This window comes from Meles meles, chromosome 11 (assembly GCF_922984935.1).
Source record: "Meles meles chromosome 11, mMelMel3.1 paternal haplotype, whole genome shotgun sequence".
In the NCBI taxonomy this organism is placed as follows: domain Eukaryota; kingdom Metazoa; phylum Chordata; class Mammalia; order Carnivora; family Mustelidae; genus Meles; species Meles meles.
In genome coordinates, this window is record NC_060076.1 from 36526026 (window position 1) to 36541030 (window position 15005).

General features: G+C 49.5%; 1 protein-coding gene across 12 annotated transcripts in view; it reads right to left on the reverse strand.

The window, feature by feature from the left end:
* Positions 1 to 15005, reverse strand: part of NPR2 (natriuretic peptide receptor 2) — a 51009-nt gene that overhangs the window by 6069 nt on the left and 29935 nt on the right. For 6 of the 12 annotated variants that reach the window (XM_046023430.1, XM_046023426.1, XM_046023423.1 and 3 more), the window contains 12 exons: positions 11718 to 14689; positions 10697 to 10902; positions 5391 to 5504; positions 4959 to 5094; positions 4625 to 4719; positions 4271 to 4403; positions 3985 to 4069; positions 3395 to 3524; positions 3158 to 3232; positions 2872 to 2949; positions 2538 to 2642; positions 2369 to 2440 (listed from right to left, as the gene is read on the reverse strand). In XM_046023430.1, coding sequence (XP_045879386.1) covers positions 2369 to 2440; positions 2538 to 2642; positions 2872 to 2949; positions 3158 to 3232; positions 3395 to 3524; positions 3985 to 4069; positions 4271 to 4403; positions 4625 to 4719; positions 4959 to 5094; positions 5391 to 5504; positions 10697 to 10902; positions 11718 to 12384 — 1896 coding nt within the window. In that variant the 5' untranslated portion in view covers positions 12385 to 14689. Of the gene's footprint in view, positions 1 to 2368; positions 2441 to 2537; positions 2643 to 2871; positions 2950 to 3157; positions 3233 to 3394; positions 3525 to 3984; positions 4070 to 4270; positions 4404 to 4624; positions 4720 to 4958; positions 5095 to 5390; positions 5505 to 10696; positions 10903 to 11717; positions 14690 to 15005 lie in introns of those variants that run through there. The other 6 variants (XM_046023425.1, XM_046023428.1, XM_046023431.1 and 3 more) reach the window with 4 other exon arrangements.

Genomic DNA, 15005 nt, shown 5'->3' on the forward strand with positions numbered 1-15005 from the left:
GGCAGGATGACAAAAATTCTTTACAAGTGCAGGACTTTTTGTGGCAGATAAATCTCCCCTAATTAAAAACTCCAGACCTGAAGACATCCAGATGGCCAACAGACACATGAAAAAGTGCTCCACATCACTCGGCATCAGGGAAATACAAATCAAAACCACAATGAGATACCACCTCACACCAGTCAGAATGGCTAAAATTAACAAGTCAGGAAATGACAGATGCTGGCGAGGATGCGGAGAAAGGGGAACCCTCCTCCACTGTTGGTGGGAATGCAAGCTGGTGCAACCACTCTGGAAAACAGCATGGAGGTTCCTCAAAATGTTGAAAATAGAACTACCCTATGACCCAGCAATTGCACTACTAGGTATTTACCCTAAAGATACAAACATAGTGATCCGAAGGGGCACGTGTACCCGAATGTTTATAGCAGCAATGTCTACAATAGCCAAACTATGGAAAGAACCTAGATGTCCATCAACAGATGAATGGATAAAGAAGATGTGGTATATATACACAATGGAATACTATGCAGCCATCAAAAGAAATGAAATCATGCCATTTGCGACGACGTGGATGGAACTAGAGTGTATCATGCTTAGTGAAATAAGTCAATCGGAGAAAGACAACTATCATATGATCTCCCTGATATGAGGACATGGAGAAGCAACATGGGGGGGGTAGGGGGATAGGAGAAGAATAAATGAAACAAGATGGGATTGGGAGGGAGACAAACCATAAATGACTCTTAATCTCACAAAACAAACTGGGGGTTGCTGGGAGGAGGTGGGGTTGGGAGAGGGGGAGGGGGCTATGGACATTGGGGAGGGTAAGTGCTATCGTGAGTGCTGTGAAGTGTGTAAACCTGGCGATTCACAGACCTGTACCCCTGGGGATAAAAATACATTATATGTTTATTAAAAAAAAAAAAATTTGGAAGGGGAGGCGAACCATAAGAGACTATGGACTCTGAAAAACAACCTGAGGGTTTTGAAGGGTCAGGGCTGGGAGGTTGGGGGAACAGGTGGTGGGTAATGGGGAGGGCACGTTTTGCATGGAGCACTGGGTGTTGTGCAAAAAGAATGAATACTGTTATGCTGAAAAAATAAATAAAATGGAAAAAAAAAAAAAAAACCCTCCAGACCTGAAGACATCCAGATGGCCAACAGACACATGAAAAAGTGCTCCACATCACTCGGCATCAGGGAAATACAAATCAAAACCACAATGAGATACCACCTCACACCAGTCAGAATGGCTAAAATTAACAAGTCAGGAAATGACAGATGCTGGTGAGGATGCAGAGAAAGGGGAAACCTTCCAACACTGTTGGTAGGAATGCAAGTTGGTGCAACCACTCTGGAAAACAGCATGGAGGTTCCTCAAAAAGTTGAAAATAGAACTACCCTATAACCCAGCAATTGCACTACTGGGTATTTACACCAAAGATACAAAGGTAGTGATCCGGAGGGGCACATGCACCTGAATGTTTATAGCAGCAATGTCCACAATAGCCAAACTATGGAAAGAACCTAGATGTCCATCAACAGATGAATGGATAAAGAAGATGTGGTATATATATATATACAATGGAATACTATGCAGCCATCAAAAGAAATGAAATCTTGCCATTTGCAACAACGTGGATGGAACTAGAGGGTATCATGCTTAGCAAAATAAGTCAATCAGAGAAAGACAACTATCATATGATCTCCCTGATATGAGGAAGGAGAGACGCAATGTGGGGGGCTTGGGGGTAGGAAAAGAATAAATGAAACAAGATGAGATCAGGAGGGAGACAAACCATAAGAGACTCTTAATCTCACAAAACAAACTGAGGGTTGCCAGTGGGGAGGAGGGTAGGGAGAGGGTGGTGGGGTTATGGACACTGGGGAGGGTATGTGCTATGGTGAGTGCTGTGAAGTGTATAAACCTGGCGATTCACAGACCTGTACCCCTGGGGCTAATAATACATTATATGTTAATTTAAAAATTTAAAAAAAAAACACAACTCCAGACCTTTACCCATTATTACCCAATCACTAGAATAAGGGAAACTGGAGAGAACGGGACTTTCACAGGGCTAGAAGGAGAAACTGAAAGCAAAGATCAAGAAACAAAGGCATTTTAGGGGCACCTGGGTGGCTTGGTCAGTTAGGCATCTGTCCTCGGCTCAGGTCATGATCCCAGGGTCCTGGGATGGCGCCCCGCATAGGGCTCCCTGCACAGAGGGGAGTCTCCTTCTCCCTCTGCCCATCCCTGCCCCATTCCTGCGTTCTATCTCTTTCTAATAAATAAATAAAATCTTTAAAAAGAAAGACAGACATTTTAAAGCAGATGAACTCTTAAGGAAGAGCAGGGAAGACTCACCTTAACAAGGTCATTAATGAGGGAATAACGAAACATCCAGTCCAAGTTGATGCTGTCATTTTCCAGAATATCCTGGTAGTGACATGGAATAGATTATGTGACCATCCTAGGCCCACTAGCTAACATGTGCTTATCTCCCCCATCCCTAAAATCTCCACCTTTCCCTTACCTGTAAACTCCCCCGAGGACAATACTCGGTCACAATGCAAATGTTGGGGGGATCAATGCAGGCACCAATGAAGCGAGTGAGATGGTTGAACTGAACATCTCTCATCTAACAAGAACAACAAAAAGGGGGAGAGGAAGAAAGAATTGAAAGAGGTTAAAAATTAGATACAGAAATAAACCACTACATTGAACAGGACCTTTCTCTTAATTGTACCTACAACTTAAAATCCTTTATAAATAAGCCCCTTGCCTTCCTACCCAATTTTACTATTCTCCTCTTCCCCCTCCCCTCTTTTCTCCATCCCCTCACCCTTAACCCAAACACCATTACATACGTGTTTGAGCTCAAACAGGACCTGCCGGGTCAGCTCAATGCGCTTCTTATTCACATGTTTGATGGCGACAACATTGCCCTGAAGGTGGGAGTGAAAGGGGGAAAGGGAAGTTAGTATCAGGAGTTCTTGGGAGGTAGGAAATCCTGGAGAAGTGTGGGAACATCCAGGAGCTCAGCTAGACATAGAAAGGAAGGCTATGAGGGGCAGAGGTTTACGGCAAGAGGTGACAGATGGGGATGAGACAGGATGAAATGGTGGGGACCAGAACAAGCAGATGACTGTTCACCTTGAAGTGACCGGTGTTGGCAAAGATCTGGTATTTCCCATGGGCTGTCATGAGCGAGCCGTAACTGGATCCCCGCTGGGGCCAAGGGCAACATGGAGGCGGAAGGATGAAAGGAACATTAGATGATGGTGGCAGTGCAGGGGCTATCGTTACAAGCCAATGTGCTGGGAAAGGTCCAGGGTACAAAAGAACAGGCACTCAGAGGGAAGCAGAGGGACAGCTGAGACCAGAGCTCACCAGCGACAGTGTGAGGCGACTGCCTGCACCTTTATGATATCGTTCTGAATTGCCAAATTGCAGTTCTTCCCAGCGAATGCGCCACAACATGCTAGCCAGTTCCTTCTCCAGCATCAGCTTTCTGTAAGGACTGCACACCTCAGTTGACTGGCAATCCCCATCCTCCCACCCCATGAGCTAACAGTGAGGTTGCAGGGGCTTCCCCGCAGCGCCCAGAGCTGCCACTGTTATACCCGAGGGCGTCTCGGAGCAGGACTGCCACAGGAGGCTGCGTTCCCCACCCCACAGGGATATGCGCCCTGTGCTCATTGCAAAACACAGAGGCTGAAGGTCAAAGTTCTTTCTTAAAACGGTAGCGTTCCTGGAAAATTCACCTTTGCCCTTAGAAGACCCCATGCAAAACCCCTCGTTAGGACGCTCAGTCTGGGACCCAAAGGGGGAAAACAACACCTAGGCTGAAAGTTTAACAAGAACGGTTAGAGAAGAAGGTGTTAGGCCTAAGAGGTGACCATCAAGCTGAGTCCCGCTAACCCCCAGAAGGCTGAGCGGCAGGAGGGAGGGGGCAGGTCAGTGGGAAGCCCAGAACTCACCGGAAGATGAGGAAGCTGGAAACACCAAACATGATGAAGGTGATTCCTGTGCCCAGAGCCACAATCGCCAGGGTTGAAAGTGGAGCTGAAGGAGGGAAGGGACCCTGAGAAAGACTGTGTGGAGTTGTGGATGGGGAGGGGTGGTGCTCAGGGTGCAGGGTGCAGACAGATTTCTTGAGGGAAAGGAGTGAGGAAGGGGTATACAAGTAGAGGGAGTCAGGGAGAGGAGATGAAAGGATAGAAGTAAGGGGAGGAAGGATGACTCCCAGCCCCTGCACACACCCACTTTTATCACAGGATGGGTCGTCCAAGTCAAAGGCACAGGGGGGATTGTCCAGGGGAGGGGCTCCCTTCACCCAGGGAATAGGCCGTCCTGTCCACCAAATCTGCTTCTCAGCTCCTGAGTAGTGGGCTGCAGGCTGTGAGGAAGGAGAAAACTGGGCCCACGGGCCTGCTCCCACCAGCCTCTCCCCGAGACACCGGAGTTTTGGCTGCTTTTCTCCCCAGCCTACCACCCACCCAGGACAGTCTCCAGCCAACAAGTCTCTGCCTCTAGTACCTTTGATTCTGCCCCCACTGAACCCCTGAAAGCTGGCTATTCAGGGCCCACAATCTCCTCCCTGCCTCCTCCCCCCATCACCTGGAAGTCCCCAGAATCCAGGTCTCCCATGGCCCACAGGACAAAGTCAGTCTCTCGGTCATTGTTCTTGTCCATAACAACCAGTCCAGTTACACCTAAGACAGAAAAGAGTAGCCCTTCCTCTGAGATCTACCCTTGGCCTCTCTCTTGTGCCTGATTCCTCCGATTACCTCAGATACCTCCCAGCCCATGTTCTTAATACACAACCACCTTCACCATGTTCTCTGATCCCTCCTAACTCTTTCTCTGCCCCTGGCATCTGTATTTTCTTCCGCCTACTCGGCTCCCTGGCCCGACCGCAGCACTCTGGCCTCCACCTGACCCTCTCCATTACCGTGGTATCTTCGTCCCTGCATCTTCTCCACAATTCGAAGTCCATCTTCCCGGGTGCCTCCCTCCTGGATTGTCTCATTCAGGACCTCAGCGTACAGCAGGATCCCATCGTAGAAGCAGCCAGCAATGAGGTTCATCTAGGGGTGGTAACTTCAGCAGGGCTCTCCAAATGTCCAGCCAGGCCCCTCCCCATCCCCCTTTCCTGTCTCTGGGGTCTCCTTCTACCTCTTCTCTCTTCTCTGGTTTGCTTCCTTCCCTCCTCTCATTCCTAACATGCCATCCCTACCTCACTGGACAGAAGAGCAGAAGGGGAAACCCTGGATGACAGCAGATAGTCCCCAAATTGGGTTGGCTCCATGGCCAAGGCTGAGTTAGGGAGAAGATCCTTTCCTCAAAGCCTGGCCCAAATCTCAGGAAAGCGAGATCTACTTACCAGGGAGGGGGCCAGCTCCACACCAAAATCTTCCCGGGCTCTTATCAGCAGACGATTCTGGAATTCCTGATACTCGGGATTTGGGGGTTCTCGGTAAGTGATCACCAATACTGTCTGTACCAACAGCACATGGGAGAGAGTGAACAGGATTCAAGATAGGCATTGGGGAAGAGAGGAAGCAGGACAGGAAAGCTTGGTGAAATATTCATGATACACAATATACACAGGTGAGTCTGAAGGGCTCGGAGTTGTGTGTGCACCTGCATGTGCGAAGTACGTGTGATGTGTGTTTAACACATCGGGGAATAGGGGAGTGGCACTCCTCCATGAAAGGTGCACAGTTCTAGAAAGATGGAACCTGGGAAATAGATGATATCAACTCCAACCCCCAGACCTGTCCCTCATCTTCCTGAAGCCCCTACCACCAGGCAGCCCTCCCTGCCAGGCTGCCACGGCCCTCACAGCTGCTCCACCCCAGCCTCTCCGGGCACCCACTCCCTATCAAGGACAACACAGATCAGCAGCTCCTCTCTGAGGTGTTCATTACTGTTCATGTGATCAGTAAATTGTTGACATTTTCCTCTGGGCCACTTGGACACAGTGCCTCCACCCAGTGAATTAAACAGATTTCAGGTTCTAATACACCGGAGGGAAAAACCTAGAGACAACAGTTCTGTCAGTGAAAAGCTGTGGGTCCATTCACTTAATGTGTGCAGAACACCCACCCTAAGCAGCCCTGTCCTGCATACTGGTGTGGTTCTATACGTCACTAAGTAATACACACGTGTCACAGAGAAAACACAGTCATATGTCCACATGCATTTCACAGCTACACAAATGACACACTCGATCTCAGCTGGGCCCACACCTCACTGGCCTTGGGTCAGCACATCCCTGTCTCTCACTGGGATGCCCACTTGGTGCCCAGGCCCTCACACACTGCCCCTTCCTTAGTGATGGACATGTTGGCCTCTGCCTACACCTCAGGCCCGCACGGTGACTGAGACCAGCCTTTGCCTTAGATGGGAAACTGGGCAAGACTTCATTCAGATCAATGCATTTTGTGAAATGATAGCTTAAAATCTATTCACTTTCACAGTTTCATTCCCGTCACTGAAAGTACACTAGATACTAGATAAATCACCTATACATGATTTATTTTATATCAATTCATTCTAGGAAGGAAATAATAAAGTTGATTTCTAGTATGTATTAATTACATTAGACTAGTGTTTGCTTCATAGTGTAATTATTCTTACTGGAGCATTAGGGTCCTTGATCACATTCTTATAATACTCTCCCCCACTCAGGTAAAATTTAAAAGGAGAAGGGGACTGAGGATGGGGTTGGAAAAGTTTGTTCAGTAACACCTATTTCAAGAATAAAAGAAAAATAGAAGGGTAGGATATTGTTGACAAACAATGTTAAAAAATCAGTAAAAAAGCTCAAAAAGATCGTGATTAACACAATTTATATTCCAATAATAAAGGCTGATAACAGGTTTTTAATGTTTTTTAAGCACTTTATAATTCTCTAGGCTTCTCTGTTTCCTAGACTAGCTGTTATCACACTTTTTGATTTCATGACCCCTTTATACAACTAAAAGTTACTGAGGACCGCAAAGAGCTTCGGAGTATACGAATTATGTCTATCAATATTTCCATTTTAGGAATTAAAACACAAGAATACACAAGTACACCTTCTCCAGCTGCCAGGCTGACAAGAGCAGCCCACGTCATGTAGCCTCTGGAAAACTCCACTATACAATTGTGAGGGGTAAGAGTTAGGAGGCAAATAAACATCCTAGTATTGCATTTTGAATAGTTTTGACCTGTGGTCCTTCTGATAGGATTTCAGAGGCCCCCAGGGTCCCAAGACCACATTTTGAAAACTGCTATGCTAAACTGTCTTGCTGTGGTTCCTGTTAAAAAAAGAAGTTCTGCTTAAAAAAAAGAAGAAGAAGAAAAGAAAAGAAAGAAAAAAAGAAAGCAAAGAAAAAAGAAGACCCTCCAAAGAATTTCTGTGCTTGCTTAGGGCTACATAGAGAGAAGGTGGTAAAGGCAGCTAATGGTGTCCCTTTTCACAGTGGACCCACCCCAGGTGAGAAAAGAACAAGCAAAAGCTGCCAAAAATGGGTTTAGCCATAGCTGAGGCAAAAATGCATCTAGATGCCAGCATGTGCCTTGAGGCCTACTCTGGAGGCCCTCTCCCACCATGCCAGGAGGCGCTATCAACAGTGGCTTAAACAAATTCTTTGCGGAAGAAAGTCGACTTACACAGGCCTTGGTTCAGAGCTTACTTCCATTCTAGCTGCTGGTGTCCCCCTCTGTAATGCAATCCGTACTGGTCACCTAGGCTGTGACCTCTGCCTAGGTTTCGGACTCAGAAGTCCTCAAATGCACAGCCTGGGCCTTGGGATCCTTACAGACTCGTCATTTCCTTATTTAGTTCTATTGTAACTACTTATTCTTCCCTATCCTGGTTGATCATCTCGGTTTATGGGACCTGCCAACTCCACTCCTCTGTAGACAAATTCCTAGTCCTATCTCCACTTCTCGCCAACACACACCTTACTTCGATTCAGTAAATACGTGCTAGGCAAATTGAGAATGATCAAGCAGCTGTGGCTTAATGAGAGAGAAAAATCATATCAATATACTTAATTTCAGAGCCCTCTCCCCTAATAGGCCAGATATCTCTAGGGTAAGGGCTCTCTACTCTTTCACCCCTGGCCGGAACTGACCACCCAACTTCCACCATCCCCGTGCCCTGCTTCAGCACTGGAACAGGATAAGTAGCTTTTCCAGAGAACACCCCATTACCCCCTTACCCTCACCCCAACCCAAAGCCTTGATCCTTCCCTCAGCATATTCTTGATTGCTGATTCCCCCTTCTCTTGTGTCCTAGCAAAATCTTCCTATGTTTTTCTATCTGAATAATGCCTGCAGTGAGTGGAAGACTGAGAATTAATTTACATGATTGTCGGCTGACTCCATCTCGTTTCCCCCTACCCTAAGTGCTAGGGCCCCTTGCCTCATAGGAATTCCCAGGTGGGAAAGAGAAGTGTTCCTTCCACAAAAAAAATACAGCCCAAAAGGCTATGGAGTCCTCCCACCCAGCAGAGTCACAGAAATCTTCTTCGACCATACTAGCTAAGTTACAATTCCCTTGTTATTCCCTTTACATGCGAGGCCTTTGTTTTGTTTTGGTCTTTCTTTTGGGGGGTTTTTTAAGTAGCATTCAGGGGCACCTGGGTGGCTCAGTGGGTTAAAGCCTCTGCCTTAGGCTCAGGTCATGGTCCCAGGGTCCTGGGATCGAGCCCCACATCCCTGCTCGGCAGGGAGCCTGCTTCCTCTTCTCTCTCTGCCTGCCTCTCTGCCTACTTGTGATCTCTGTCTGTCAAATAAATAAATAAAATCTTTTAAAAAAATAAAATAAAATAAAGTAACATTCATTGCAAGTCATCCTAAATTGGTATTTATTTGCTTATTTAGTGTCTGTCCATCCTATTAAATGTAAGCTCCAGGCAAGGACTACATTTGTTACGTTCTCCACTGTATACCAGTACCTAGCAGAGTGACTGGGATACAATAGGGGCTTGGTAGACACTAACAGAATGAATCAATCTTTGAATGAATCAAACATCAACTGAATAATGCAGTAAATTCTATAGGAGACAGAGTTAAGCACAAGAATAGGAAATTCAGTCCAAATCAAGGATTGTTTCCTCAAAGAGAAAATAACTCATTTGAGTCTTAGAGAACACATAAAAATTATTCAGACAGACAAAGAAAGGTAAGAAGGTTGTTTTAGGCAAAAGTTACAGCATAAATGAAACCCCTCCTGCCACTGCCCATGTTCAAGTGTGACAGTCATGGACTCAGACCCAGACCAGACAAGTCACTCACAGTCAGATACAACCAAGTATATAGTCACAGCCACATAAAACTTTACTCATCGGGGAAGACAACCATCAAAGTCCAGCCCTTGTACACATCTACTGAATTTCAGACTCAGAGAATCCCCATAGGCCCCCTCAAATCCTTTTCAGGAAAAGGAGGGATGTGGATAAATAAATAAGAAACACATATATATATATATTAATGAAAAATTGGTGAGAGTATCAGCTAACAGTTTGTGGGTATGATTTGAAGAGGCAGAGATTTGGGATGAGGGAAGGAAGTACATTCCAGAAAAAAAGGAGCAAAGAGCACAAAGGCAAGAGGACAGGGAGGCCCAGAGGCTAGGGAACTGAGAGAGGTCTGTTTGGTTGGAGTACTGGGCATGAGGGACACCAGGAGGCAAGATTGAAAAACTGAGCTGAACACAGACTATAGAAGGTCTGGAACATTGTGATAAGGAGCCAGGACTTTATTGTGTAGAAAGTCAGTCATTAAAAGTTTTGAGGAGTGAAATGAATGCAGTCATGTCAATTTCCCCCATAAATTATTTTGTAAACTCATGTCTTTTCACTCCTACTACTGCCACTGTCATTTGAACCCATATCATTCACCCCATTTGAGACCCAAGTATAGGCAATCTTACTGCCTCTAGCCTCCTCCTCTCCTAATCCAACCTGAATTCTGTCTCTGTATCTCTCTTTGAAAAAAAAAAATCTCAAGGACCCCACATTCAAGTCCAAGTATCTAAATCTTAGGTTCAGGCCACTCAATTTGATTATACCTCTGCCACATTATTTCCTATATCTGCTTCAAGCCAACCTTCTTTCTTGGCAGGTCAGTATCTTCTTGGTCCCCCAAATATGCCCATTCCTACCTTTTTCTCTTTGTTCAGGCTGCTGCTCTTTTCTCCCACTCAGACTAGGAAGATGACATCTATCTTCCAAGTCATAATAGATTCTTACTCCTTTATGAAAAGGCTTCCCTAAACCCATTTAGTCTCCCTCCTCTGAACCCCCTCAAGTTCTTAAGTGTCTGTTCCGGGACACACAAGCATCATCTTTCACAGACTTATAGCTAACTGTACTACAATCATGCCTCCCTTGTCCAGAAAGGTTGGAAGTCCTCTCAGGGTCTGGAACCAGGTCTTTTCTAGAACTTCTCTCTCTCACAGTATGAGACTTAGGAGTGTTCTGGGATTTTGCGAGGTAGTGCCGACACCAAAAAGAGCCACAGAAGTGGAGAAGTAGGAAAGAATTATATGAAACTTAAAAAGTCTCTGTTCATTTCCCTCCTATAGTTCATAATTCCAGCCCTATATCTGGGGTTTCTGCGGGTCTTATGAGAGACAGAGAATGTCCAAAGAAGCTCCTCTTCCCCCTCCTCCAAGTCTGGCTCAAATGATACCTGAAAGGCCTCTCTGAGGGCCTGGGCCTGTTCCCGGGTGCGATTGTCTTGCCAGGGCCGGCCTGTGGAGCGTGTGGGGCCAGCACGGAGACTCTCCCCAAAGACATCCAGGTAAAAGAAGACATAATCCCCATTGGTCAGGTTCTCCCTCTGGGCCTGAAGAAGAATCTCATGCAGCATCTCCAGAGGGCCACAGATATACACGACTGAGAAGAGGTACAAGACAGAGGGGAATTCTTAGGAAGGATCCAGTCCCCACACAGCCCCCTCTCTAAAGCATCTGCATTTCCATCTTTAGCAAGGAAGAGAGTGCCCTAACCTATCAACCACCCAACATATGCTCCCCATCCCTCCCCCTTGGAGTCTATGTCATAAGTACCCTGGGGCCTTATGGACCATCTGGCAGAGGTCAGAGTGTGACTCCAGACCCCAGAGGAAGGGAGCTATCAGCTTTAAGCCCCTCCTCTTCCCAGAGCTCTGACTGTTGCCTCCCACCCAGCCCTCCTCACTGCCCTGCCGTTCTCTAGGCTCAAAAGCACTGACTGCTCAGAATTTCTCTCGGTGTCAGCTTTACCCTGTCTTTCCCAGACAAATCTGCCGAACCCCAAAAGTTCATTTACGGAGTTCTCACTATTTTTCTGCCACCAAGGGGTCTTGGTGCCCCAGTCTAAGAAGTCTCTGCTCACAGACGGATACACATTCACTACTCCAGGGCACTCATTTCATACTGCTCCCCAAATTCAATTTCCGCCCAATTCCACATTCTTCCCTGACACAGGATTCACTTCTCATTCTACCTTAACTCTTATCCCTGGTTTACAGCTGCCTGTGCCATCCACGAGCTCCCCTAATAGAACGCCTTCACCCTCTCACAGGTGCTCTGTCCACGGGTGCTTCTTGACCCCAGCCACCAGCTCCTCAGTGCCCACCTCCATCCATCTTCTCCCAGTGCTGAGCTCCAGGGCTACCGCGACCCTCCTCGCGCCACCCCCCACCCTGAGATAGCTGGGGCCACACTCACTGCGCCCGTTGGCCCGGATGAAGTGGGTGGCCTGCTCCGGCCCCCCCGGCTCTCGGGCATACACCTGGTGCTGCACACTGAGGTTGCTGCCCTGCAGGGCTTCAAAGACGCCCTCAATGGTGAAGTAGTGAGGCCGGTCATCTGTGCGGGCGTCCAGATACAGCAAGGCAGCACGGGCCGTCCAGTTGAAGTGCCCGTGTAAGGTCACTACAAACTCACCCAGTTTGGGAGCAGAGGGGCCAGTACGCACCAGGGTACGATAATGCTCATTCTTAGCCGCAAAACCAGAGGCCACAGCACCCGCAGTCAGCAGGGGAAGACGCCAGTGTGAGGCAAAGCGGGCCACAGAGGCAGCAGGGTACACACAACCGGGACCCAGCAGAAGGTCAGGGTCGTGGTACAGCTTGAGGTCCACTGCTCGCAGTGGTGCCAGGTACTCAGAGCAGGCGCCGTCTAGTTCAGAGCTGACAAACCGGAGGTCCACCGGCAGCGCCCGGCCCAGCGCCTCCACAGCTAGTGCCACGGCGGGACCCACCCGTGGCCAGGCCCAGGCATAGCTCAGGTTGTGTTCCGGCAGCACCACCGCCAGTGTCAGGTTCCGCGCCCCGGGAGGACGCACCCCACCTGCCAGGGCCGCCAGCAGCAGCAGGAGTGATGGCAGTGCCATGGGGAGAAAGCAGCAGCCCCAGCACCCGCAGAACCTGGTGCCACTCTGGCCTAGGGGGGAGGCACGAGCACAGCCCAGCCTGGAACCTGGGGAGGGTGGCGGGGAAGGGAAGTGGGGTAAGCTAGGTAGGCTGGGATACGGAAAGTGGTGGGGATGGGAGAGGGGGAGATGGGACGAAGCCCCACGGGTAAAGGCAGGGAGTGGGTCTACCAGCCCGGGGCAAGGAGCGAGGGCTGAGTAGAGTGGCAGGAACAGGGAGGGACCAAGGGGGCCTGCGACTGGGATGGGGACCGTGAGAGGTGAAGGAACCTGATAAAGCTGAGAAAGAAAAGGGGATCCGAGACTGGGATGGGGTGGGGGTGGGGGGGAGGCTGGTACAAAGAAAAGGCCCTGGGGGACCTCCCCGCTGAAGGGGCTGGGAGGGCTGAGAGCTGCGAAAAGGAGGACCAAGGGGATAAGGTGGGAGGGGGCCTGCGCCGCGGAAGGACTGAGACCATGGGCGGGCGGGGAGCGAAGCGAGGCCTGGGCCAGAGGAGAGGGAAAGGCAGGGGTAAATCTCCCTGTGAAGGCTTCTCCAGAAGCTCCTGCTTGGACTAACGGGCCCAGGGCGCTGGTCCCATCCGGAGCTGCGGCGGCCCCGCCCGTGTCCCAGCTCCTCTCTGCTCCGCTCCTCCTGGGCCCCGGCGGCCGGCGCTGCCCGGCGCTTCCTCCCGCCCCCAGCCTGGGCCCCCAGGCGCGCCGCTTGTCCAGGTCAGGTCGCCGCGGCCGGGGCCCGTCTCCGCTCCCAGCGCCGGCGGCGGGGGCCGAGTGTGACTCCCTGGGCAGGCCGCCCGCCCCCGCCCCCGCCCCCGCCCCCGCCCCCTGCCTTCCCCGCCCCCTCCCCCTCGGCCCCTCCTCCTCCCCCTCCGGCCCCACCCTCCGGCGCCTGCTGTCTCCCCCAACCCCCTTCCCTGTCGCCCAGGGACAACCCAGGTCTCCTACCCACCCAGTGACAACTCGGGGGCTCCAGGCAAGGCCCTCTCAGGCCGGCGAGGTTCCTGGGCATGCTCTCACTTTAAGGGCCTACCCCTGTCTCCCCAAGCCCCCAGCCCACTCCACCACTCTCTTGCACGGCGCCACAAGCTCAGAACTTCTCTGCTCCCCACACGTGTACCCCGCTGTTCTTAGGGTACCCTCTCAACTCCCCTGAGTCCCTCCAACAGTCTAGTATCCAGAAAGCAGTCAGGAAGCCCCAAATATTTGGTATCCTCACTAGTCCTCCGCCTAGTAAACCATAGCACCAGGAACCTCTCACTCCTCCACCATGAAGACATGCCTGCTACCTGGCAGATGGTGCCTCCAGGACCAATGGACTCCGATGACTGATATTTTCCCTGAGTCCTTACAAAGCCCTTGGGTGGGTCTCCTTCCATAGAACTCAACCCTCCAACCTCCCTCTTCCTTCCCCATGCTCCCTTCTGTAGTCTCCCAAGTCCTCAGAGGCCCCCTGTAGCCCACTAGGCCTCTACCACACCATCTGCTCTAGGGACCCAGCCCTGGAACGGCCACTCCTCTTTTCTCTCCCTGCACGGCCCAGGCTTGCACCTGATAACAGCTCATGGACTGACTAAGCAAAACATTCCCCATCAACAGTGGAAGCCCATTGTATCCCCCTTGGGCTCCACCCTGCTCCCAAGCCACCAACCTAGAAGGCTCTCCCCAGATACCCCATATCTGGCATGCCAATCTGATCCCAAGAACAGCTTATGAGGGATGATATCATGGTTGCTGGGAGGAACTGCTATGGGACCTTGGGGAGTATCTCTCAATTTGTCATAAAGGAGAAGCATATAAATCCATTTTCCTCCCCTCTCTGAGAGCCACAGTTTGTCTCCCCCCTTCAAGCCTCTTCTCCAGAAATCACAGTGCCAAGAAGCTGAGAGCTCCAAGAGTAGAAGGAGGGGTGTAGGTGTGTAGGGGGAGAGGAGGGGCCTAGTTTCTCCGAGATGAAGGCGACACCTAGTGGTTTTGAGGGGGAAATTAAGAACAATGACATTTTATTCTTAGGTGTGATATTTCTTTAATTGAACACTGGCTGACCTGCATAAGCTGTAGGGATGAGTATGAGAAAAGCTGAATAATACAGCCCTTACCTTGGAGGAGTGTATAGTTGGAATCCATTGGGTGCAGAAGCCAAAGGCAAATCCCCAGCAATAACTTGCCCAAGTGCAGTAGAAATGGAAGCTTTAGGACTTCTTTAACACAAAGGGATGACAACTCCAATTCCAGCTCCTGACACTGTGAATAAAAAGGAATTTTGTCCTATCTGAGCAAGGAAGAGAAGGACAAAACAGTCAAAAGGGTGAAGGGACAACCTGAAAAAGACATGGTTCTAACTTCAGATCACATCAACCAAATGACATTTTAAGCAACAATACACAGATTAATTAAAAAAGCAAATCTATAATGACACAATCTCTGCCAGAATCACTAAATTTCAGGGCTATGAGGAGCCTTATAAATATATCATTCAATCCCCTTATTTCTGAAAACTGGGAGCCCAGGCTGGCTCAGTTAGTAGAGCATGTGACTCTTGATCCTGGAATTGTGAGTTCAAGCCTCAGGATGGCCATAGAGCCTAC